General features: G+C 55.9%; 1 protein-coding gene across 3 annotated transcripts; it reads left to right on the top strand.

Moving 5' to 3' along the window:
* The first annotated feature begins 4,253 nt into the window (after positions 1 to 4,253).
* On the top strand, positions 4,254 to 25,818 carry FAM131C (family with sequence similarity 131 member C). 3 transcript variants are annotated; one of them, XM_039508692.1, is made up of 7 exons: positions 4,254 to 4,384; positions 15,114 to 15,232; positions 17,383 to 17,418; positions 18,415 to 18,508; positions 21,736 to 21,918; positions 23,149 to 23,259; positions 23,774 to 25,818. In XM_039508692.1, exons 1-7 carry the CDS (start codon positions 4,360 to 4,362, stop codon positions 24,103 to 24,105), a joined length of 900 nt encoding a protein of 299 aa, XP_039364626.1. In that variant the 5' UTR covers positions 4,254 to 4,359; the 3' UTR covers positions 24,106 to 25,818. The 3 variants fall into 3 exon arrangements, with proteins under 3 accessions (XP_039364626.1, XP_039364627.1, XP_039364628.1); XM_039508693.1 differs by lacking the exon at positions 4,254 to 4,384 and adding an exon at positions 13,311 to 13,708; XM_039508694.1 differs by lacking the exon at positions 4,254 to 4,384 and adding an exon at positions 13,311 to 13,714.
* Positions 25,819 to 25,844: the final 26 nt, after the last annotated feature.

Here is a 25,844-nt window from a genome sequence, read left to right as displayed (position 1 = left end):
GTGCGGGTGCAGCTTTCAATATTCGGTCACAGGAGTTACTTCACATACCCAATCAAACTCAAGCCGACAGAATACAGGCACTGAACTGGCGACTTCCGTTACAATCGCAGCCGTCTCTCTGAGGAGAGCTTAACAGCGATTACAGTGCGCAAGTCACGGCCTCTGGGGGTGCGTCTCTCTTGGTAAGAGAACGCCCAAGTCTGTTATCGCGAATCCATTCTTTCGTGTATCGTCAGCCAACCAAGAATGTTCACTGATGGGCAACCGAATTTTGTTTCAGGGCCGGTGGACCTGCTGGTGATTAATAACTACCCAGCCAGATTAGAAGTGGCAAGGTAAGCAGTCTTAACGGCATCCTATGACATTGAAGCCAATGTTTAAATCAGTTGCTTAGAAGAAGCCATCGAAGGAGCTGTGTTTAAAACAGGCCAGTTACAAATCCCAAATCCAGCCACATTTTCCTGGGTCTCTTTCCCAGTGTTTCAGCCCGTCTCCTCTCCAGGGATACACAGTACGGCAGCATTCCACTAGTCCAACCCCTTTGAAGTCTAACCCCTTCGCAGCATCTCAGTTAACTCCCTCTCCCCAACCCACACTGAAGTCTTGGGGCGGTTTCCCTTGAGATGGTTTCTCTGCCTTAGCCACAAGCCCATCATTCCTCCCTCTGTCCTGCCACAATGAGCTGCTGCTAAAGTCAACTAGCAAAGCTAATCCCCCACCCTCCTAGGGTGGAGATCTCAAGTAGGGCTGGGCAGAACTATCTGCACTGAAGGAAGGGATCCATCCCCAATCCAGTTTCCCGGCACAAATAACTTTCTTGGGTCCTGGTCACATGTGGCGTCCGACATTTGGGCCTCAGCAGAGTTTTGTTAGTGTATTTGTAGGATAGTGGTTTTACGTCGCATGGTTGTTTAACACAGTGCAGCCAGAGGGTCATCTGGAGGGAAGGGGCCCCATAAATGGGCACATGGGGGCATGCAGAGCAGTGACTCACCCCCCTCACGGCTGGGCCTGGCATTCCAGGATGTCCTCTGCTGACATCCCTTCACGACAGTTGCTCCAGCCCTGCATTGAGCCAGCTGCTTCTCCCTCCGGCCAGCAAACGTACAGCCCCCGCGTTCCGGGGGGGACAGGTTCCACCACCCAGCAATCCAATAACCTCCTGCCAGATCTTCGGCCCAGTTCTGGGCTCAGTTCCTTACACCCCTTGAATATGGGACCGTGGGTCGCACAACCTTCCTCCGGGGCCAGTTCTAGGCCAGGGACCCTGTAGCAAGTCTGCTCCCTCAGGGTCCTGGCTGCCTCCCTGGACCACTTCCAACCTTACCCTGTCTCTAGGCCCTTTTCCCCAGCGCCTGCCTGGGCCCCCTCCTCCACAGACCCTTCACTCCTTCCCAGAGCCCCTTCCTGCTCTTGGCCCACACGCTGCCTGTCAGGGCTTTCTCCCTGGAGGGCCAGCTCCTGTCTGCCTCTCCCCAGACTGTCGGCGTGTCCACGTCTGTCCACCTGCCATTCGCCAGCACTCCCATCAGCAGAGAGTCCTCAGACCAACTCACCTCCTACCTCCCCCTAGTCCCTTGGAATCCTTCCTGTATTAGCCAGCAGCTCCCCTCCGCTGGGCCTGGCCCACCCTCCAGGTGCACTCATTGCCCTCCTGCTCCAGTTAACTCTTTCTCTGCCAGTGCGGAGTGCACGCCCCATCACCAGGCCCGCAGGGACATTCCCTCCCTCTGCTTCCGGGAGGGCAGAGTCACATCCGGAGGGGGCAAAAGCAGCCTCTTCATCCCGCCCTGAGACGCCGGCAGGGCAGAGCCAGCGAGCTGAGGTGGGGAAGGGTTCAGGAGAGATGGCAGAGATCAGGGCGGCTCCCAAAGAGAATGAAAACAACAAGGCAGCTTATAGACTAACAAATGGATTTGGGCATAAGCGTTTGTGGGTAAAAAACGGACGGCCCAAAGCGGACGTTTATCTGCTGCTTGTCACTGGGCTTTGTAACCTGGCTGTCCCGACGACGGACCCCGGCTGCTCCCAGATGCCCAAAGCAGCAGCAGCCTTAAAAGCCCAGATCTTCAAAGATACCTAACTCCCATTGAAATCATGCACCTTTGAGGAGCTGGGCCCAAGAATTTGTTTTCCAGCTGCACTTGGGTAGAAAGCGTCTCTCCTTCCATTCAGCCATGGACCTCATCCACTTCCCCCTGGTCATGCTGGGGTTTATGTTTCTAAAACGCTTCGAGAGAGAAAGAGCAAATTCTATTATCGGTCAGCACACCGGCGGTCTGCCATGTCCCTACTGGCCAGGCGTGCCTGGCAGCAGTAAAATGAACGCACATTGTTGCAACTGCTGTTCTACTCAGTGCCTGCCTGTCATTGACTGGCCTGGAGACAAAGCTGGGCAGGGCAGCTGCTAGTGCAGAGTGGGAGCTTCTAACCCGCTTTGACCAACCTCGAGATTGCACTTGCTGGAGTTTCTAGTCTACAAAACTTAAGAGGCAGATCCTCATCTGGCGCAAATCCGCATCGCTCCATTTAAGTCAGTGGGCCAGATCCCCAGCTGCTCTAAACTGGCACAGCTCCGCTGGAGTCACCGGGGATTTTCACCAGCTGAGGATCTAAGTATTTTGTTAAGGAGAAGACAAGCTGGTGCTTTGCGATTCTTCAGCCCCCAAAGCAGTGCCGCCAGCCTCGTGAGTCCAGGCCCCCCCAAAACCACAAGCTTGGGTTAAAAATAATGATTTTTTAAAAATAAATGTGACATTCTTTATCTTTGCCTTCTCCCTCTGGAGCTTTTAGGGTACATTGGGGTCACATTTCCATGTTTTCCTCCGCAACCAGGCAGGCTGGAAGCTTACTGGGAACAAAGGAAAGCTGAGATTCCCCTGGCTCCGGGAGCTGGGGCTTTCAGAAAAACACCACATATCACAAGACTCGCAGTACTGTAAAGGGAATTTCTCCCAACCTCTTGGGTCAGGTGATTTAGACCAGAAATATCATAAGCACAGACTAAGCCTGAAAATCTCCAGTGCTGGCTGCTTCCAGGGGGCTGCCCATAATCCAAACTGAGGGGCGGGGAGCGGGCTGGTTGTTTAGTCCTGTCTTTACAGAGAGACCTTGGTACAAGCAAACAACCCCCTCTGCCTTCCCTAAGAGCCATCAAATTCAGCAAAGCCGCCCCACCATCACCACCACAATCCCTGCCCCCAAGCGAATGCCAGAGCCGAGGGGTGATCCCAAGGCCGTCCTTACCCATGGGCAAAGTAGGCAGCTGTGTCGGGCAGCAGGAAATTTGGGGCATCCATATTTCTTGGTGCCCTGCGCAGCTGCGTGCTGCTGCAGCCCCTGCTCCAGCTCTTCCCCAGGCCTCCCCCAGCCCCGCTCCCACTCCCCTGGATTGCAGCCAGGCCCGATCCTGCACTCACCGCATGGTAAGTGGAGCAACCCGGCCCCAGCCTGCTCCGCTCCCCTGGCTCACCGCTGCAGGTCAACCCCCCCCCCCACACACACACACACTTTGTGGAGCCCTGGGGGCTGCGTAGGGCACCAAAATAGCTAGGGGCGGCCCTGGGTGATCTGCCCTCTTTGCCCTGGAAGCAGCAAAGTGCAGCTCACTGGGCAAGTGGGGGGAGTGGGAAGCAAACTCCAGCATCAAGCCCCCCCCCGCTGAGACGCCCCTGCCCCCTGGCCCTGGTCACTCAAGCCTCCCACCCCGCCTGCAGCCGGCGGAGACACGTGTTAGTTCTGGGGCCCTGCAAAGTGCTTCAGTCACAGCTGGGGGGGGGGGCTGGTGTTACATTGTCAGGAGCCTGTTTGTAACCCCCCTCAGGCAGCATCACCGCCGACTCGGGGGTCAGGGCGAGGAGAGACAGGCCGGCCGTGCAGTCAGGGAGCCCAACAAGTGGGCTCCTCTCCACGGGCAGGGAAGGACAAAGCCCCCCCCGGCTTCCCAGCTCCAGCGAGCGCTGGCGGGGAGAGCAGCCAGGCGAGAGGGGCGGTGGCTAAAGCCCGGCTAATCCCCCCAGGAGCCCTGCCTGGCAGAGCTGCCTTTTCTTCCCGTGTGTGTGCACGTCCGTCCGGCTCTCCTCCTCCTCCGCGCCGCGCCGCCTGCCTCTTCCCCTGCGGCTCCCGGAGACATTGCCACGGGCGCCTGCGAACTTGGGGAAGGGGGGAGCGGGGCAGGGGGAGTAACCGAGCGCCGAGGAGGAAAAAAATAATAAAACGGGGGGTGGGGGCTTGGGAGGGGGAGCTGGGTCTTCTGGCCGCACCTCGGGCGGGCGGCGGAGCCGGCTTGGGAGCAGACGAGCCGGGGAGAGAAGAGATGAGCCCCCAGCTGTCCAAGAGGTGGATGAAGAGAAGCCCCCCATGATGGGCTCCTGCGTGTCCCAAGGTGAGAGCCATCCAGCGCGGAGGGAGGGCTGGGGCTGGGGGAGGGGAGAGAGAAGGCGACTCGCACCTGCCACCCAAAGGCAGCTGCTCCCTAGCCCAAGGGTTGTTTACTTAGTGTCTGCCCCCCCCATGGGGTGTCTGCCCATTCCCCGCCTTGCCAGCCAGCCCCTCGGACGCGCGTGTGTGTGTGGGGGGGGGTGTTACTGAATATAAGACTCAGGACAAGGAGTCAGGGAATGGTTTTATTCCCTGCTAGCCGAGGGCTGTTGGCTGGGGGGGGAGGGCAGGGGCAGATCTGGGCGGGGGCATTTAGCTTTTGCCTTTGCTACAAGGCTCCCCTGGGACACTGGCTGGAGCTTCACTCGTGCACTGGGTAAAAGTCCCCATGCTCCAGGGCACAAACAGGACACTAACTGAGGCGGGTCAGGCAGAAACTGCCCCTAAAGGCAGGTTATTCCATCTGTGTCCACTAGGGGGTTTCTTGCACCTTTGTCTGAAACAGCTGTTTCCAGCCACTGTCTGGAGGGAGCCCTGATCTGAGTGGCATAATATTCCCAATCTCCCGCTTCCGAACCCCAGCCTCCTGCATCTCGGTCAAGCCCCTTCGCGTCAGCCCTGGTCCCAGAGCAGCATCTGCCCTGCACAGCCAGGATGAGACAGAGACTCTGCCACGGCAGGTCCTGGCTTGCTGCATGCAGACAGCCAGGTACCTGTCTTCCAACCCCGGGGCAGTGACAACTTGCCACGTCTCTGGGACAGTCACTCCAGGAGGAGCAGGCAATAAAGGGAGGCATTTGGTGCTAGGTGGGAAGCCTGGGGGAAGCGAGCATTAAAGGTCCCAATTGTTTGCACCTGTGTGAGTCCGCTGAGATCGGTGGTATTACTCCTGATTTACGCCCGCATACACAGGATCAGAATGGGGCCCAGAATCTTTCCCAGGCATTGCCCCAGGGTGATTTCATTTGGTAAAACAGCCCTGAAGCAACCTGGGCAGAGATGGCAGCGTTTTGGGTTCTAGTCCCAAAACCCTGGCCAGTCCTCAGCTTCCACGGGGAACTTGTATTGAATTCACCCAGAGAGTCGTATTTTCCCTTATAACAGAGGCTTTCATCCTAAAAGCTGCATTGCAAAGCAATTTGTAATGGTCGTTTCATCCCATGCCAAAATGCAGCCACCTCTGGGGTGCAGTGCGCATCACCATGGAGGAGGGGACTATAGCCAGCTGCACGCTGGGACTAGCCTCCCTGTGCCAGTAAGAGCCAGTGGTGAAGACCTTGGGGCTTTGGGACTCCATAACGCACAAGGAAAGCCGGTGTTGGCAGGTTTTCCCCATGTGTTACTGGGCTGCTTTTTAAAGTGAGTTGGGTGTTGGTGAAAGGTTGGAGCCTATTTGGTGATTGGGACTGGTGGGCAGAGCCCATCAAAGCAACAGAAGGCCCTTGGGTGAGGGAGGGGCCCCGGGCCCCAGAAATCAACTGAATACTGGGGACAACAAATAAACAAACCAGGATGGGGGAAACAGAGCTGAGGACACTAGCACCCACCATGCCGAGAAGGAGGCCAAGGAGATAGTGGATGCTGCGCATAGGAACCCCGCCTGGATGGACGAGGGACTGGAAAAAGGCTCCCACTGGCAGAGATGCCCCCTGTCCAGCTCCCTGCTCCTGGACCAATGGACAATCACGGGGAGGTTGATGGGGAGGTCTTGGGCCCTTGTGGTACTGGGATGGGAAGGGCTTAGAGGAAGAGGCGTGGGGGGAAAAGCAGCCAGGACAGGTGACAGGCCTGTACCAGTTGGGAATTCTGCTTAGCTACAACACCTGCACCACAACACCCTGCATCCTCTGCCAACACTCCCTTGCCAAGCCAGAGACAACCGCTGGTGAGGGCAGGGACCACTCAGGGTCTTGGCTTCTCTCCTGGAGACTGCTGGGTGTGCAGGTGATAATTTAGGATGTGGAAATCAGTCTCATGGGAAAACTCACGCCACGCCAGCCCTGAGATAGCACCAGCTTTTAAGTCAGGACTGACTTGATCTGAATTCAAACTAGAGATGAAAGGCCTGTTACAAAGTCCAGGAGACACTAGGGCCAAAACAGACCAGGGCCAGATTCTCCGGGGAGCACCATCGGCCAGATTCTCCAAGCATGTGGAGTTCTTTTGAAAACATGGCCCCGCGTGCACAGCTGGGCCTAGGCAGACCCTTGTCACGACACATGTCACCTTACACCGCGAAGGCTGCACGTCGATATCGGTCTAGCCTTGAGAGTGACACAGAAGTCAGCCATGCCTCCCCGGGAGCCATCGTCAGTTTCCCTTGAGTCACGTATGTTTGGTGAATCGCTCGGGATCTTCACAGCCAAACGGGGCAGGTACAAACAGTCCGCAGGGCAGGGCTTTTCCATGGCTGTATGTCTCGGTCCTTCCTTTGCTTTCAGAGCAGCGAGGGGACAGCTTGCTGTTGGCTGCTGGCATGGCGCTGTCACACCAGGGTTCTTGATAGGGCCTCAGCTCCAGGTGGGCCCAGGTGACAAGGACAAAGGGAACCACACTCGCACAGAGCCTCCCAGGAGCTTCATGAGGGGAAATCTGTAAATATCTGTGTGGCACTTAAGTGGTGTAAGTTTAAGGGAGGCAGTGTGGCCTAGTGGCCAGAGTGCACTTCAGAATACCAGTGTTCTAATCCTGGCTCTGCTGGGTGACCTGTGGCAAGTCATTGCCACTTATCGTACCTCAGTTTCCCTGCCTGCAAAATGGGGGCAATGCTACTGATCTCCTTTGAGATCCACATTTCTTGTGCTCTGTCAAGTTGCCTGGGGTGGGACACCCCTCAAAGCCCCAATCTCAGGTCAGACTCACAGGAGTTGAAGACAAAAACCAGCCTCGTCGAAATAATCCACTTTTTCAGTTACTACAGGATTTCAGAAAATACAAATCCACCCAAATCAACACTGGCCTGAAGAAGGAAAAAAAAGCCCACCCAATTTTGCTTTTACATTATCCCAAAACACCAACATTTTGCAGTTCCTCATAGTGGGTGGTTGTTACAGACGCTTCTAATTTCACACCCACCCACATCAGAGCAGACGGATTAGATCTGGTGCGGTTCAACTCCTGGGGGGGGAGCTGGATATTTAAATGCTTCCACTCCATTTGGAAAGCTCCGGTTTCTCTTTTAACTAGATCCAGGCACACTTTATATAGGGGTATGTGTGTGTGTGTGTACACAAAGACCTTGTACACACACACTTAAAAGCCTTCAGTGCTGCCGGAACCTGCAGAGGAGAGACTGCTTATGGAAAAGCAAAGCCTTTGAAATGCCCTAGGTTTGCCCCAGACCCCATGGCACTGTGCATATACACCCCCTATACACTCACTATACATATCTGTAGAGAAGAGGAATTTTATTCTCCAAGGGCCTGAGCATCAGCCTGTGGCATCCTTCCCTAGATGTGGCCTTGTGAGGCTGGGCAGGACTGTCACGCTGTACTTGTGTCTATGATTCACCACCCAGAACCGTCGGTTACACTCCATAATATTACTGTCTGCAGAGCCTGTTAGGTGGAGGATGCCGACGTGTGCCTTGCACTAGGGCTCTGCCCGCTGGGAGCCCCGGGGGAAATTAGTTGCTGGGGAGAAGGATGTGGAAAGGGAGAGCTCGAGCGGTCTCGTTATCACCTGCTGCAAGGCGCTGCTTGCAAAGGAGCCCTGAAAAGGGAAGGGTGCTACCCCCAGCATGGTGTTCTCAGCTCTGCCACCAGGAGCCAGGCTATGCAGGGGCCTGAAGCTGGAAAAGAGATTTGGCATAAAATGTAAATATAGAGTCATAACGCCCACTTCTTAGCTAGCACTTTTCACCAATAGAGCTCCAGGCACCGCACACAGGAGGGCAGTCTCGGCATCCCATTTTACAGATGGGGAAACTGAGGCACAGAGCAGGGCTGGGACTTACCCAAGGTCACCCAGCAGCAGAGTGTGGACTAGGGCCCAGGTGTGTCCAAAAGCCCAGTCCTGAGTTCATGCTCCCAGGCCAAACGGTTGAGAAATTCTCCCCTTCGCTTTCCAGAGTGGGTGACGTTATCCCAGGATACTCTGCTCAGAGCCCGTCTCCAGGGGGGAGATTTCCTGTGTTTGTAGAGTGCTTAGCACAGTGGGGCCCTGTTCCATAGCAGGAGTTTCCACCTACTGTGAAAATACAAATAATAAAAACTAATAAAAAACGAATTCAGCTAAGCTGCTTAGAGAGTCCTCGCGTGGACCCTGTTTGTGGTGATTCAAAGAGCCCTGATCTGTTCAGACTTCACCAGTTTCCAGAGGACTGAACCGCTTTCAGGACCAAGGTGGTTTTGACCATTTGCATGCGGGAGCCGTTCACAACCGCTTTGCTCCAGCGTCGACGGCTGCACAAGGCGTAGGGCGATCGAGAATCCCGCCCTGTTCGCTTCAGGGACACAACCACGTTCGGCTCCCGTTCGCCCTGCACGAGCCAGCACGGGGTGAGCTGGATTCAATCCTGCTTCCTGCATCATCGCCAGAGCTGGCCACTCTGTTCCCATCCGCCCCATCTGTGCAAACCCATGAAGACGAGGGGGCTGCCTGGGTGTAGAATTTGCCAGCTGATCCTTTGCAACTGGCAGTGGTTGGGGAGAAGGATGAGAACCCCCAGCGTGACCCTCAGAGCCTGGAGGAGTTTGCAGGTCCAGGAGCTAGAAAGGTATTGAGGTGCCTGAAATCAATAGAGGATTTGCCGAAGTACCTTCAAGGACAAATGAACATGGCGCCTCACAAAACCCTTTATATCAGGGCACATCTCTGAGCAGAATCCCACTTGAAAGCTAATTTCCTGCATCCATTATATTCCTCCCCACTGTCAGGCAGCCGGGGGCATCAGAGCCAAAGCTGTGAAAGGGCTGCCTTGTCTGAGGGAGGACAAGGGCTTCCCGCTGAGGAAGCTTGCAGGGTTGCAGCGAGGCAGGAGAGGGCCCTGAGTTGAAAGCAGGAACCGAGGGGGAGCGGGGCGTGAGAACATGGTTTCCAGAAGGAAGTGCCAATGGCTTGTCAGGAACTGGGGATAAAATTCATAAAATCAGCTGTGAAAGGCAACGCGGCCGCCCGTCGGGTTCTCAAAGGGGATGAGATTTTTAAGGGTCCGAGGTAGGGTTACCAGATAGCAACTGTGAAAAAACGGGGCAGGGGGTGGGGGGTAATAGGTGCCTATATAAGAAAAAGTCCCAAAAAACGGGACTGTCCCTTTAAATATGGCACATCTGGTCAGCCTATGAGGCAGATGTTGAAATCAGATGGAAAACACAGAGGGCTGCAGGGCAGGGTTTGCTCTGACCAATGTCTTGGTGACTCTAGGTGGCTTCACGCGTCATTGTAGCCTGGACCCCCGTGCCCTGGCCAGACCCCAGCGTGGAGAGTTGTTCTAAGCCTGCCTACATTCCCTGTGTGGAAGGGACATACAGGTTCTCATACAGACCGAGGCCCTGTCTAGACTAGGGTCTGGAAGGTGTTAGCTAATGTGTTAACAGCCTAATGTAGACAAAGCAATGTGCCTTCAACATGTGTTAAACGGGCTGGGTTAAAGCCTACCCGGCGTGAGCTAACGCCTTCCAGACCCACGTCTAGACAAGCCAAGGCCTTCACTGTTGCACCCATGAGCTCCTGGCCCTGGTGTGTGTCATGCACACGGAAAGTGTTGTCAAACTTAGGGTATGTCGACCCCACAATCTGAGGTGTGAATGCAGTGTAGGTAGACGTACACGCGCTAGCTTTGATCTGCCCATCATGGCTGAAAATAGCCACGAAGATCATAGACTCATAGACTTTAAGGTCAGAAGGGACCATTATGATCATCTAGTCTGACCTCCTGCACAATGCAGGCAACAGAATCTCACCCACCCACTCCTGTATCAAACCTGTGTCTGAGCCACTGAAGTCCTCAAATCATGATTTAAAGACTTCAAGGTGCAAAGAATCCTCCAGCAAGTGACCCGTGCCCCACGCTGCAGAGGAAGGCGAAAAACCCCCAGGGCCTCTGCCAATCTGCCCTGAAGGAAAATTCCTTCCTGACCCCAAATATGGCGATCAGCTAAACCCTGAGCATGTGGGCAAGACTCACCAGCCAGCACCCAGGAAAGAATTCTCTGTAGTAACTCAGATCCCACCACATCTAACATCCCATCACAGACCATTGGGCATATTTACTGCTAATAGTCAAAGATCAATTAATTGCCAAAATTAGGCTATCCCATCATACCATCCCCGACATAAACTTATCAAGCTTAGGCCTTGGCTACACTGGCGCTTTACAGCGCTGCAACTTTCTCGCTCAAGGGTGTGAAAAAAACACACACCCCCCGAGCGCAGCAAGTTCCAGCGCTGCAAAGCGCCAGTGTGAACATTGCCCCAGCGCTGGGCTCCCGGCGCTAAGCTAATCCCCATGGGGAGGTGGAGTACCTGCAGCGCCCTTAGTCTTGAAGCCAGATATGTCTTTTGCCTCCACTACTCCCCTTGGGAGGCTGCTCCAGAACTTCACTCCTCTGATGGTTAGAAACCTTCCTCTAATTTCAAGTCTAAACTTCCTGATGGTCAGTTTATATCCATTTGTTCTTGTGTCCACATTGGTACTGAGCTTAAATAATGGTACTAACACCTCCTTATCTCTACTGGAAATACCTCACCTGATGCATCCCAAGACCGCATTAGCTTTTTTCACGGCCATATCACATTGGCGGCTCATAGTCATCCTGTGATCAACCAATACTCCGAGGTCCTTCTCCTCCTCTGTTACTTCCAACTGATGTGTCCCCAGCTCATAACAATAGTTCTTGTTATTAATTCCTAAATGCAGGAGGGCCTTGGCGCAGGCTGTACCAGCCTGTCGGAACCCTGGATACATCCTCACATTTCAGGCCCATGCTGGCTAGATCACAAAACTAGGGCAGGTATGCCTCCTCCTACGGCAGGGCCAACCCCAAAGGTTGAAAAATCAGGAGTCAAGCTCACCAGAAATCATGAGATTGGCTTTAAAATCATGAGATTATATAAAAATAATAGATTTGGGGCTCTTCTTATTTGCCTTCTGCTTTTTGAACCTTTAGGGGTCACATTTTGAAGCTTTTTCCACAGCCATGAGGGCAGGGCCGGCACAACCCATTAGGCGACCTAGGCAGTCGCCTAGGGCGCTGACATTTGGGGGGCGGCGACCATGTCGGCCGAACATCTGGCCGCTGCGGTCGTTGGTGGTATTTCGGGGGCGGGACCTTCCGCTGCCTCTGTCGGGGGCGCCATTTTGAGGGTGGGACTTTCCACCGCCTAGGACGCCAAAAAGGCTGCCGACGCTCCTGCATGAGGGCTAGAAACTTTCTTACGGGGCTGTTCCCAGTAGGAAGTCATGTGATGGGGGTGTAGGAATTTTGCAAGGCCCCACAGATCTGAAGTTCATCAGAGCAGGGAGCTTGTCATCTTCCATTTGCCTGCAGAGCACCAGGCATGGCGGTGGTGAGATAGAGATCATAATGGAGGCAGATGTGGAGAAGGTGCCATCTGAGCAGGCTGGGGTGGAGTAGGGGACACCTTCCCCAAGCAGGTGGATGAGGGTGGAAGAGAACCGGGCCGTGGGCTCCCTTTTCCAGACTCAGCATGGTCAGCCGGCTCCATCAGCAGCTCTGCTAGTTTCCCCTGCTGGGTAGCTGTGGCCCCACAACACTCTCTGAACATGCCACACGGGCTAGGAGGGGACAGTATCTCCTTAGCCGATCCTCTCCCTAGCAAACCCCTGGGAGGGCACGGCCGGTGGGGACAGAGGAAAAACTGGTTGTGCACTCAGACGTTGATGAGCACTGCTGGGGAAGGACAAGGCAGCTCCATGCTAATGCTGAACCCAGACGGCTCCAAGGGGCCTTGTGAAGAGAGAAGGGGAAATGGTTGTGGCCTTTTTGCTTCCTGAGGATGGATAAAGAAGGCTGGAAAAGGTCCATTTCCTAACTCTGTCCCTTTGAAATGTCTGCTCGTCTCTGGTTCTGCTGGAGAACTCCTTGGAGATCCTAGAGATGGAGGGTGTCACCGCTCTTCAGTCTTAAATTCCAGCAGAGAAGGTGTCAGAGCTTTAGCAAAGACACTTTTGTTCCCAAGCGTTTACCACGTGTTTGACTCAAATGCCTGTTTAACACAACGCAAACCCAAGAGGTTTAAAGAGTCTGAACAAAATCACCTCTCCCCCTCACCCCCCGCACAGTTAATCAGCTTTTACTCGCATGACACTCCTGAGGCTAGGATCTGACCAGGTCTCCAACCTAGTGTTGCCCTGGAAACCCAGAGAGGACAAGACCTGAATTTTGAATGCAAAGTAAGCACCAAAGAGAAAAAATCCAAAGCTGCCTTCCGGGCCTTGTGTGTCCATCCCAACATGAAAGGGCCCAGGGCCCAATTATATTTCCTAATGCAGGTCACCTAGAAGAGACAGCCCCAGCACAGGGGCTCTTGCTCGTCTCTGTTACACTTCACCTCCCTGCCTGTCTTCCTGATCTTTTCCTGCTGCTTGCCTGGCCGCGCAATTTATTTTGTGGGCCACAAACACCGCTGTGCCTGGCATTTCCCATGAAGGGCCCTCGACTTTAAATGTGTTCTCCTCTTGGTCCAAACGACTCCAAATGCATTGATGTGCGGGGGGGGACACTGTAGCGTGCATGGGCTTTCTTGCTTTTGGGGATGGAATTAGCGATGGCTAGGGGCTAAGTGGGCTCGGGTAATTCTCCTCTATTTGATTGCCCTGGCGTGTGGCTACACAGGTGGGAGTTGTATCTGATGTATCTGTTGTATGGCCCAGGTGTGTCAATTGCTGCCCTAGCTCCCAGAGCTTTAAGGGCAGGTGTTTTCTCATCATCACCAGTCTGCACACGCTATTAGGTGCATCAGGCAAACAGCCCAATTACCCCCATCCTGCTCTCATTTCCCCACCATTTTTATATTTGGATGCAGTAACTCTCCTTCAGCCATTATCGTGCTGTGTTCCAAACACATCCACCCTTTTTTCTGCCGCATTCGCGTTGATGTAGATAGTTGTGCCTGGTCTGGGATCTCTTCGTTGCTGATTCTGTCACCTGCACGGAAAGCTGTTCAGTTTGCACTACAGGGACTTATTATTTTTCCAGGCTTTTGCTCCATACAGGACATGTAGGACGTTGGTTCTAAGGATCTTGTGTTTGGCATTTTTGCTAATTGCATTGAACTTCCACCTGTGCTGAGTTTTTCACTTGCTTGACTTATTCCGGTCTTTCCATCAAGCATGCAATCACCAGGAACGATGCCGCCCAGATAAGTACATGTATTAATGGTTTTCAAGCCTAATTAAATACAATAAGCCTATCAATTGGAATAATTATTGATTATCAGCACTGAGGCAGCACCTAGGGGTCCAGCCCCATGGTGCTAGGTGCAGTACAAACACAGAACAAGCCAAAGTACAAACCGCCTGGCCAAGGGCTGGGATTACTAAAGAGCACTGCTGCAGGAGGGGGGGAGGTGGCCATTCCTGCCAAGGGACACTCCTGGCAGGTTGGGCCTCAGTTTCCCCAAATACTGCGAGGCCGAACCATTAATGTTTGTGGAGCACTGTGTGGCTGTCAGGTGGAAGGGGCCAGAGAGGAGCAGAGGGAATAGATAGACACAGTATTAAGTGGCATAGAAGCCACTGAGAGAGACTCTGGATGCCCACAATGGCATATTTTGATCCATAACTTAGGCCTGTGTAACAGGCTCCCTTCTCCACCCTCGGGATTACCCAAAGAGGCTGGATGCTTCCAAGTTTATAAGCACCTGTGTGTTATTTGTTGGATCTCCTCCACCAGTCCAGCAACATGCCAGGGAAGTAAGCAGCCTCCTTCACCCTCTCTCCAGAGATCTCAGGATCCTGTCTCCCACAGCTTCTGCCAGCCACCCCCCTTGCACTTCCTTCCTCGCCTTTACCTGTTGGCAGCTCGTATGTTGATTGCTCTCTTTAGCTCATCAGCCTTGTACCTAATCAAACCATTGAGCACCCATCCCCCCAGTTAAAGCCAGTCCAGTGGGGACTAGCTAGTGCCTCAGCGAGCAGAACGCTGGTCTGCTCTCGGCTCCTAGCACGCTGTCACACTTAGTGGAAAATTTTCCATGTAAGCTGTTTTTGATGGAAAATTAGGTCTTCAACTAAACAAAATTTTTCACAAAAAGTGTCTGCTTTCCTTGAAAAATGGTGACATTTCATCAAAAAGCTGAACACCTGAAAATCAAAATATTTCTATTTGGAAATACTGCCCCAGTACCCTATGGGAGTTGTAGTTTGGTTATTTCATGCCCTCATTCACCTCTGTGGGCCAAGTTCCCCATCAGACTACATATCCCATGAGGCACCAGAGCCATGGACTCCCCTGATGTGCTGTGGTGGCACAGCAGGTGAGACCACAGTGCATCATGGGAGATGTAGTCTGGCTGAAGAGCTTGTCCTATAGAGGAGAATGGGGACATGAGGCAGCTGAACTACAACTCCCGTGAGGCACCGCAGCACTATTTCCAAACTGAAAGTTTTGGGGTTCAATTCTGGGCCAAAAAGTTGAAATTTTCCATCTCTCCCATCCCCAATTTTCCAAGCCTCTCTTTTATAACTGCCCTGTAAATAGACAGCAAAGTAAGGTTACCAGGCCCAGCCCGTCTCTCTCTCACCCATCTCTTTTCTCCTTCGGTTGCAGAATTCTTCACAAGTGCTCAGAAGGAATATTCCATCGCCAGCCACCCACAGTGCCCTCCTTCCACCCGCCATGACAGTCAGCAAGTGCCCGCAGCTGCCCTGGAGAAGGACAACAGCAAGGTAACCAAAGAGTCAGGACCCCAGGACAATCATCACAAGTGCTACAGGGATATGCAATGTGTGTGTTATGGCCCCTTCCCGCAGCTTGGCCTCAGTGAGATGAACAGGCAGCAGCTGCTGCTGCTGCCACCTAATGGAGTTTGCTTACTAGCTCCAAAGAACTGTACTTGCTGCTGAAGGACCTGGGTTCATGACCTGTGAGGGTGACTGTTATAACTGACTTCTAGTTGCTGTTTGGCAAACAAACCTTGAGGCTTGTAATGGTCTGGTAGGGTGACCAGATGTCCTGATTTTATAGGGACTGTGCCAATATTTGGGGCTTTTATTTATATAGGCGCCTATTACCACCCACCCCCGTCCCGATTTTTCACACTTGCTGTCTGGTCACCCCGGGCAGGGGGATTTAAACATTTCCTGCAGCCCGAAAGGTCACTTTGAGAGTTCCCCTGGCAAGGAGTGCGGATGACTCAGGGATGGGAAACAGGCGGGGGAGCCGCTCACCCGTTCATGAGGGAATATCAGCTATTATAGGCTGTTCAGGGGGCCGTGTAACAGCAGCTTGGTGGCTCAGACAAAGGCCAAGTGGCCAGGGATCCGTATTGCCTGTGCTTATTGGCAGCCTCTCCAGTGAGGCCAAGCACCGAATGGGCCATGTTATCAGGGGCGGCTCCAGGCCCCAGCACACCAAGTGCGTGCTTGGGGCAGCATGCCGCGGGGGGCGCTCTGCCGGTTGCCGGGAGGGCGGCAGGCAGGGTGCCTTTGGCGGCATGCCTGCAGAGGGTCCGCTGGTCCCGCGGCTTCGGTGGACCCGCCGTAGGCACGCCTGTGGGAGGTCCACCGGAGCCACGGGACCGGCAAGCAGCAGAGCGCCCCCTGCTGCATGACGCCGTGCTTGGGGCAGCGAAATGTCTAGAGCCGCCCCTGCATGTTGTTATTATTATAACATCCAAGACCCCATTGTGCAAGGCTCTGTACAAACCCAGGACACAATGACAGGCCCTGTCCTAAGGAGCTGACAAGCTAAGCCATGGAGCCCTCCCCCAGGTCAGCACCAACAGCACAATGTTACCTTGTGTGTGTGGCGGGGGAAGCTGCTGCTACCTGGCCAGCCCAGTGCCGGGTTCAGGGCTGTCCATCCAACACAATTCTATAAACAACCATGAAGGGGGGGTTAGAGAGGTAGTGTTGTCTAGCAGCTAGGGCCCCTGCCTAGGAATCAGGACACCTGGATTCTATTCCTCACTCTGCCACTAACCTGCTGCGTGACCGCGGGCAAGTCACTGCCCTGCTCCATGCCTCAGTTTCCCCATCTGTTAATGACCCTGACCTGCATTCAAGGAGTCAAGCACTATATCAGAGCTGGATGTTGTAACTACCGCTCAGTACAGTCTCTCTGTGCCAGGGAAGATGGTGCTGCAGGTTGAACAGCGGGAATGTTATAAAGCTTTCATTGGCCAGTGTTTAGGGCACTGTGCAGATTGTTCCAAACAGCCTCCAATCTAACCTCCACAGCGGGCAACCCCACATCCGTTTATATGTTTTAGGAATTTAAAAAAATATATTTGTGCCTCAGTTTCCCATGAGCAAAACAGAGACAATGACACTGAGCTCCTTTGGAAAGAGCTGGGGGTCCAGCTGCCCCTCTCTGAGGGAGAGAACAAGCTAGTATCATCCAGAATGATGTCTCCTCCAGCTGGAACGCACATCTCCTGCTCGAAGTGCAGGCATACCCTCATTCCCGCACCCTGCTCACTAGGCCGCACTGCTGTCCCCCGCACTTAGAGAATTCTGTAGCTTTGTGTCTTTCAGACAAGCTGTCTGAATAAAGAATTATCCACCTACAAACCCCAGTCAAGGTTAAGGGGGGAAACAAGACAAAAGCAGTGACTTGCTGGAGTGGAGAAGAAGGGAATGGGGAAAGGAGGGGAATGAATGAATAAAACGAGCCAGGAGGAAGGAAGACAGAAGAAGGAGCCACTGTGCTAGGTGCTGTACAGAGAAGACAGGCCCCACCCCAGAGAGCTGCCTTGGGCTACAGGAATCTCAGTTTCCCCTCCACCCCATGACCAATCTGCAGCAAAAGGGGGGCTGTGACTGGGGAGCCCTGGGTTTGGCACCGGTTTTAATTCGTTTCCTCCCCTGTGTTTTAGGAAAACCAGATGGATTTCTGCTGGGACCCTCTGCAGGTCAGTGTGGGTTGGGTGGCCCATTGCACTTCTACAGCCTGGGAACCTACGCTGAGCTCCTGGGAGAATGCAGGGCAGGTGTGGCTGAAGTGGTGCCCCCTAGTGGATGCATGTGGTGGTTGCTATGCAAGAAGCTGTGCTTTTGGGGGCGGGGGGGTTGGCCAGGTTGGAAGTCCCTCGAAAATTGTGGCAAGTGGAGGGGGTAGGTTCAAGGTGATCACATCAGCTGGCCTTTGCTCAGCTCCAGCGGGGATGGGGAGGCTGTGGTGGGCCACAAGGCCGGCACAGGGTCCTCACACTGAATGGGACCAGTGGGCTTCCGTGGGACAGTGAGGTCCTGCGGACCCTTGCCATCTCGGGACTCTGTGCCAGCGGGTGTAGAACCAGCCCTGCAGACTGGGCAGAGCTGGGAGGTACCTGGCAGACACTGAGCATGTCCCCCCTCCCAGCGCACATCTCCATGAGTTTTGTAGGATTGGCTCAGCAACAAAGATCAGTCTACTCACCCGCTTGCAGGCTGGGAACTTGCTGCTTTATTTAACTGCATCGTACCAGAGCATGGGGGGGGAGGGGCAGGGGGGAGCTAAGCCAGACTAAATCGGAAAGGAAGGGAGGCATGGAGCATGGCTCCATCCCATAATACTCTGTGCAACTCAGTTAACCCCATGATAGCCACTTAACTACAGTTGCCCCTGGAGTTACCATCACGGGAACTTCTGCAACCACCTTTGCAGCAGCAGAGCACACTAGACATGGTCCCACGAGCCCCCCTCACGAGTCCACAGCAAAATGCCACCCAGCCGTTGCATCTCGTATCATGAGTCCTGAGTGCCCATGGGCTGCTGGGTCCTCTGGGGGCTCCCCCACCCTGGAGGCCCCCACCCCTGGCCTGCATGGGTCCCCTCTCTTAGACGTGGGGCTGGCTGAGGGTACTCGGCTCTCTCCCCGCTGACCCAGCCCATCTTGCCAGCCTTTGCGTCTCTCCTTCCTCTGCAGAAATGTTTCAAGACATCCAGTGGGATCCTCTCCGATTCCAAATCCGGCTCCAGCGGTTACAACGTCACGGCCCTGGCGACCTCCTCTCTGGTGGGTAGGTAAAGACCATCCCTCCCTCCCGCCAGGCTCCGTCACCCCTGAGCCCCGGGTTGGCACGACAGCCTAGCACAGCCTCCCAGAGGAGCACTGGTGCAAAGATGCAGGACTGGGCAGCCAGGCCAGATTTCCAGCCGAGATCCCAGCGGGGGCTTCTCTGCCCCCCCCCCGTGTTGTTGGCAGGGGTGAATCTCGGCTTTCTGACGGAGCAGTCATGGTGATTCAGGTTCGCCTGAAGGGGTCTCCTCATTCTTCGTTCAAATGGAGCAGGGGCCTGATCCCACCCCCACTGAGGGGATGTCCAGGGGCGCCCATCCTCCCGCCAGATCGGGCCTTGGGGTGGACAAGAGCCATGCCTCAGCTCCAGGGAACAGAAAGGGGATTCTTTAGCGAGGCTTCAGGACAAACACAGCCTCTCTGAGTCCCAGATGGGCTAACACAGCCCGCCCTGCCTCGTCACCACATGGGGAGTCCCTAAGTCCTGATCGAAGGCTGACGAGACTAACGGGTCTTTAGTTCTGGTAGGGGTAGGGCTGCTGCTCGGCCTAGGGGTAGAGCCAGCCAAATCCTCTGGTCAATGCCATCACGCCTGTCACATCTCAGATCTGCAAGAAGCTAGCGCTGCCCATGACAACAAGCAGCCTCCCCCGCCAGGCCAGAGACCAGCGGGACCCCACAGGCCAGGCTGAGCGGCTCTAATTGCCTTGGTCCTGGAGTGGGAAGAGGAGGGAAGGGAGTTTATCTGCTTCCAGCAGCAGCCACGTCCGTCCACCATCCCCCCACACACACCAGCTCGGGCGTAATTAATTGTGTGTGGTGGAGATTAATAAGGTGTTTGTTTCCATGGAAACCGCCAGCCGGCTGGCCCTGCTGGCCTGATTCCCTTTTCTCCACAAGGCCGGTGGTGCTGGAATAATGCCCGAGGCTGCCTGCCCAGGGCCCGGCTCCCAGAGCCGCCGCGGAGAAAGGGCCCCAGTGCCGGAGCAGGACGATTCTGCTCGGAGCACAGCATGTGGGGTAGAAGGGGCAGACGTGGCTCCGGTCCATCCCCTCAGAGCATCACGAGTAACCATTTGTTTGCCTCCAAAGCCCTGTCCAGGCTCCCACCCAGCGCTGCTGGTGCCCCTCAGTCCCAACCCACCTCCCCATCCTACTCAACGGCTACATGGAGCCATTCGGGGAGCTGGTAGGGCAGCCCGGACACAACACCCAGCTCTCTCCGTGCCCAGCCAAGGGCAGCGCCTGGATGGCGAGCGGTGGGTGAAGCTGGCCCAAGTGACTGAGGGATGCTAGTGGGAAGGGGGAATCTAGCATCTTCTCTGTCATCCCCCACTGCTGGGGACACCTGGCCTCAGGTGATTGCACAGCTCCCCTGGATGCTGTCAGAACCCCGCCCCCATCTGCAGCTGGCCAGGAGATGATGCCCCATCCCACCAGACACACACACGGCCCCAGGGACCCCTACATTCCCGACCTCTAGGCCTGAGCTCTGCAATTCATTGTATCTAGGAATGGAGCCACACGGCCCGTCAAAGCCCCAGATGATACAAAATACAGCAGCCCGTCTCCCTCCCGAACACAGAGTCTGGTTCAGGGTCTCCAGAGCCCTCCATGGGACTGGCTCTGGCTCCCTGGGAGACGCCCCGCCTGCCATGGCCTCCCGCCACGGCTGTGTTTCTCCGTCATCAATTAGCACAACAGACAGAACCTGCTCAGGAGGCGACCCAGGGCAGACAGATTTGGGGGAACACGGCTCACAGCCGGGGCGATGCAGGGGGCAGCGCTGTGACCAGGGGTCAGGTCTTCAGGACCCAGAGCCCCTGGAAATCCCATGAGACCGTGGGGAGCTTCCTATTGGCTTAGCAAGGGGAAAAACCACCATGAAGTTTATGATAAAAATGGTGAAATAACAGAAATGGTGATTTTTAGCAAGGCACCAGGAGCTGGAGAGCACAGGAGACGCTTCGCCTCTTCCTCTATCCACTTAGGGCTGGGCCAGCAGGTCTCTTAAACAACCACGTCACGCTAGAGAGAGAGCAGCTGGAGGCTTTTATTATCCGCTCCCCAATTCTGGGTGGGGCTAGGGCCATTCAGAGGCGTGGCCAATGCTTTAGCCACGCCCCTTCCTCGGATTTATAAAAGTGGCTGCTTTCTCAGCCATGCCTGCATATGAGGGGCAGCTCTTCCTGTTTCCCCTGCTGCAAGAGCTCCCGGCAGAGTCCGAAAGGCCTGGAAAACCAGTTAAACAGCTGCCTAGTCCGAGCCCTGTGAGACCAAGTCAGCTGGCACAGACCAGCCCCGAGTGTCTAACTGCAATGTAGACATTCCCTCGGGGGCTTCACTTGGCTTTGGAATCACCCCTGGGTGAGCTGTCCAAAATGTTAGCACCAGTAAATTGGGATCCAACCCAGGTCATTAAGAGCCGTGAATATCTGAAGACTGGCCCATATGTAATGATGAGTTTGAGGGGTCTCAGTCCAGTTCCTAGTGAACTGGTGACCATCATCCCAGCTGGCACTCAGCAAAAAGGCCATTGAATGGATGAGCCTTGGAGCCTGACTATCCCTCTGGCCCCAGAGGCAGATCCTCCAGGACAGGGCGGAGGTGTATGGTGCTGCTGCTGTTTGTGCTGTAGCTGAACTGGGGTCAATGCTAACTTCACTCTTGAGAAGAGAAATTCTGTGTAGTGCAAGGTAGCACCTGCTGGCACGAAATGACAGGGTACGTCCACACGGCCGTTAGACACCCGTGGCTGGCCTCCCTCCTCATGGGGGCCCAGAGCTCAGGCTCTAGCCCTGGGAATGTCTGCATGGCACTTTTGTGGGGCTATAAGCCTGTGTCAGCTGACTGGGGCCAGCCGTGGGTCCCACCCACAGCTCTGCCAGTGCCCCTCAATCCTGACCCACAGCCCCCGCTCCTCCACCTCAGGTCCCACCCACAGCTCTGTCAATGCCCCTCAATCCCAAACCAGACAACATCTTATAAATGACCCCTCTAGATTCCTGACCAGCTCCTTAGGGACGCCCCAGCAGAAATCCAAGCCAGCTGCTGTAGGAGAGGATTGTGGTGAGTGGGGCTGGCTGGCTGGGGGCTGGCTACTGCAGTGCAGATGCATGGGCAAGATCAGTCATGCAGGACATTCCTTCAGCACCATGTCTTGGTGCATTGATCCCACTGGTCTGAATCCCGCCCGCTTCAATCCAGCTCCTCCCGTCTCTGCTTTAGGGTTAGTCCAGACCATAAAGGACCACATCACCAAGCCCACCGCCATGGCTCGCGGCCGGGTGGCCCACCTCATCGAATGGAAAGGCTGGAGCGCCCCCCAGGTGGGCTGCGAGCCGTGGCTGACGGAGGAAGAGCACTATTCCTACCTCACGGACGAGCTGAGGGAGGCACGCTTTGCAGCAGGTGGGTGGGCAGCGGGGAGCTGCCAGGCCAATGAGGCTGCAGGGGATAATCTGTGCTGGGGAAAGGGGCGGGCAGTGAATGCACCAGCAGCGACTCTGCTTGTGCAGCGGTGTGACAGAGCACTGCAAATAGCTGGGCACTGGGGCATCCCTTGGGGAGAATGGCAGGGAGCAGTGCCCGTTGTGATGAAGTGGGACTGTTCTTAATGTTTCCTCTGAATACTGTGTGGGGGCCTCAGTTTCTGGCCAACACTCTGTCTCCTGGCAACTAATGGCCGGGGCCCTTCCCCCTGCTAGGGGATGCTAAAGGTGGGGGAGAACAAAGAGGTCAGGTGACCTCCTGGCCCAGGAAGGGAACTCAGCAGAGGAGGAGGGGCTGGATGAGGTTTCAGTTGGGAGCTGGCTGGGAACAAGGAGTGAGGGCAGATGTGGGGATCTGGCTCGCTGGGCTCCAGAATGGACCCAGCTGAGGGGTCCCGTTCTCTGTACCTACAAGGTCTGGTTTAGACCATGTTCCTGTCATCTAATAAACCTCTGTTTTACTGGCTGGCTAAGAGCCACGTCTGACTGTGAAATGGGGGTGCAGGACCCTCTGGCTTCCCCAGGACCCCGCCTCGGCAGATTCGCTGTGGGAAGCGCACGGAGGGGCATATGCTGAATGCTCCAAGGAGAGACCCAGGAGGTGAAGCCGTGGGAGCTTCTTGCCCTGAAGACAGTCTGCTCCAAGGGAGAGGAGGCTTCCCAGAGTCCTGCCTGGCTTGGTGGGGAGCAGTTCCAGAGCATCACCCGGGGACTCCGTGACACCCATGCATTTGGCATGTCCCTTAGCTGTCAGCCAAATGGTAACCCATGCAGAGGACTCCTGGGCCTGACCCAGCTAGAGCTCCCTCAGCCTCACTGCCATCCAGAGGATCTCAGCGTTTTCCATACCGTGATCCCCCATCACACCTTCCCCCCGAGCAGGGTGCTGGTCCCGGCTGGAGACGGGGCACTGGACTGGATGGAGCGTGGCTGGATCCACTCTGGAACCTCCTATGTCCTGGCGATAGAATTCTGCTGGTTTGCCGGGGACGAGCCAGACTCTTCTGGGAACACTGGTGTGCATCCAGATTCGCTCTGATTTCAGTGCTGTCACTCCAGATTTACCTTGGTGTAGCCAGGTTCAGGACACAGCCCAGTATCAATCCCCTCCCTTTGTAACCTGTGTTTGGTTTCCCACGCTCCTGCCCAGGGGTTGCTGAACAATTCGCCATCACCGAGGCCACCCTGAGCGCCTGGTCCTCACTAGACGACGAAGAAATGAATTATGGGGACAGCTCCCAGGAGATCGTACAGCTTCAAGGTACCTTCCCCCTCCTTTCTGCCATGAGCAGCCCTGCAGGGCTCCTGATGCTCCCCAGCCCGCCCTGCATGTAACAGATTCAGGAGGGTCCCTCGGGGCCATCCTTGCTGGTGTCCTGTATCAGTCAGGGGTGGGTACCTGGCTCCATGTCTGTCATCTTGTTCCAAGGGGGGTGTTTTGGCAGCTGGGGGCCATGGAGCACAGGGGCAGCCTGGCCACCCCCCTGCACTAGGCCAATGCTGCATCCCTGGGGGATCCCCTTCCGCAAGCCCCGGGTGACACCCAGAGCTGAGGGCAGGACTGGGGCCCTGGATGGACCGAGGACCCAGCAACTCCAGCTGGAGCCACGGGTGATGAGCGCCTCAAGGAATCGGGTGACTCAAGCTGGGCACCCAGGATTGGTGGCCACTCCCGAAAGTACTGTCCTTGCCCATTCTCTGGGCCCTGCCAGCAGACAGTCGCCTGCCCTGCTGAGTCCCTAACACGCTCTTCCCCTCCCCGGCTTTGCTTTCAGACCTGGAGAGCATCTACCTGCAGGAGAAACTGCTGCTGAGGCCCCAGGTGATAAGTAGCCCCAACCTGGAAGGCAGCCTGCCCGCCTGCTCCTCCTCCACACACACCTCCCCCATCCCCTGGGGGCACGCCGGAGCGGACAGGTGGAACTCGACCCACCCCTTCCCCGGAGCTCTCCCCTGCGGCTCCCCCCGGACCGGGAGCTCCCAGGCAGACAGCTCGGAGAAGGAGCAGGCCTGCGCGGGGAGAGAGCAGGAGAGCACGCGGCTCAGCAACTCCCTGCACTACGTGGACAGCAGCTCCCTCTCGGAGGACGAAGTGTTTTATAACTAGGTCCCCCGCCCCACCCTGGGACAGGAAGGGGGGACGGGGCCGCCCTGAGGATGGAGCGAGGGGCCCTGCCGAGGTGGCTGGTTCCAGCTCTGGATGCTGCTGGGAGCAGGGATTAGAAGCCACCTACTGGTTTGACACCAACAGCATCCCTCCGAACGGTGACCGCTGGGGCAGCCTGGAGGGCTGGGGCTGCTGGGCTCTTTAGAGGCGGCATTCGCTGGACTGGCGCCGTTTGCACCAAGTCTGGGGCTTGGATTGATTTTCCTTCGGCCAAGGCTGCTGAGCTGCGTTGAGAGAATCACTGCAAGACCAAGACCCGTTCCGTCCCCTGGTGGGTCCCCGAGGGCTGGGACAGCGGGGGAGCAGGGGAAGCATCCGCATCCGCGCGTGTTCAGTGTCTGTGCTTCAGCCAGCAGCCGGCCACCCGCAGCACTCCCAGCCAGCCACGTGGGCGTGTGGTCTGTGTGCAAGCCGGCACCCGCCGCTTTGGCTTCTTGTCTCCACGTAGTTCAGACGAGCTCCCGGCTGGTTTAACAGGGGCGCGTCTCTGCGCTCCCCCCTGCAATTCCAGCTCACTGCAGAGCTGCGTTCTCAAGCCACTCAGGGCCAGGGGCTTTGGTGTTTGGCTAGCGAGCAGCAGGCTTGTACTAGGAAGTCATCCTGGTCTCAGGCTGGGTGTTTCAAAGGCGCCTAAGGAGGTTAGGTACCCAAATTCCATCGAGGCAGGGGGGTGGGGATGTCTAATTCCCATAAGCTCCTAAAGGCGGAAATGCTACAAACCCAGTCAGTTTGGTCCTTCCTCTCTACAGGACCGTAGCTGATTGCAGGGCCCAACTGCCGTGTGGATGCTGGTTACGTCCCTCAGCCACAGCCATGCCCCCTCACTGCGCTGCAGCCTTGGGTAGGGCCGGGCCACAGCGCGCTTCGGGGACCGTGGTGACAACGGGGTCAACCTCGACTACACGCCAGGCCCTTCCTCCAGCCAGCCCCACCCCACACCCTTGCTGTGCGCAGCTGCCTTTGGTTCTCTGACCTCAATGCCCAGGCCCTACGGCTGCCCGCCCCCCCAGGGCACATACCACCATTTTGTGTGGGGAGGGGGAATGATACAAATGAGAAAAATCTCAGCTAGCCCACTGGGGGGAGGGGGAAGGGGGGACAGGTAAATGTTATATTTTAATTTAAAAGACTTTGTATGTTGGCACCGCTACGCCTGGCACCTTTGGCAGGTTCCCGCCCATCGCTCAGGGCGGGGGCTGCATCCCACGGGATCTCCTCCCGTGCAGGGGGCTTCTGTAAAGCAGGCGGCTGGCACGTGCAATGACTATTGCTGCTGGGTGCTGCTGCCTCCCCTTAGGGCTGCTTCTAAGCGCACCTCCCTTCAGCCAGCCGCTGCCCAGCCAGCAGAGCGGGCATCACGCCTGGCACTGTGTGTTTTGTCACCTAGCGGGTTCCTACTGTTGCGTGGAGACTGTGTGCACCTTGGCAACGCTTCCTGCATCAGCAGGGGCAAGGGGAGCGGGTCCCCCGAGGGCTGCAATGGCTGTGACGCCTTTTCCCCGCCGCGTTCCCTGTCCCCAGAGAAATACAAAGGATCAAGAGCTCCGCCCCTGCCGGCCCTCGTCTCTGATTTACTGCGCGCCGTGACTGGGAACAAGGGATTTCAAAGGAGGCCCTCCCCCCCGCTGTGTAGGCCACAACAGCCTGGCTGCTCTGGGGACAGGCAAGGGGTGGTCCGG

Source organism: Mauremys reevesii, linkage group 21 (assembly GCF_016161935.1).
Source record: "Mauremys reevesii isolate NIE-2019 linkage group 21, ASM1616193v1, whole genome shotgun sequence".
In the NCBI taxonomy this organism is placed as follows: domain Eukaryota; kingdom Metazoa; phylum Chordata; order Testudines; family Geoemydidae; genus Mauremys; species Mauremys reevesii.
Note: the sequence above shows the minus strand (reverse complement) of the source record. Positions and strands in the feature narration are given on the sequence as shown.

Coding starts and splice junctions, on each gene's coding strand:
- FAM131C (XM_039508692.1), top strand. CDS start 4,360: ATGATGGGCTCCTGCGTGTCCCAAG. Junction 4,385..15,113: donor GGGCTCCTGCGTGTCCCAAG/GTGAGAGCCATC, acceptor CTTCGGTTGCAG/AATTCTTCACAAGTGCTCAG. Junction 23,260..23,773: donor GGAGATCGTACAGCTTCAAG/GTACCTTCCCCC, acceptor CTTTGCTTTCAG/ACCTGGAGAGCATCTACCTG.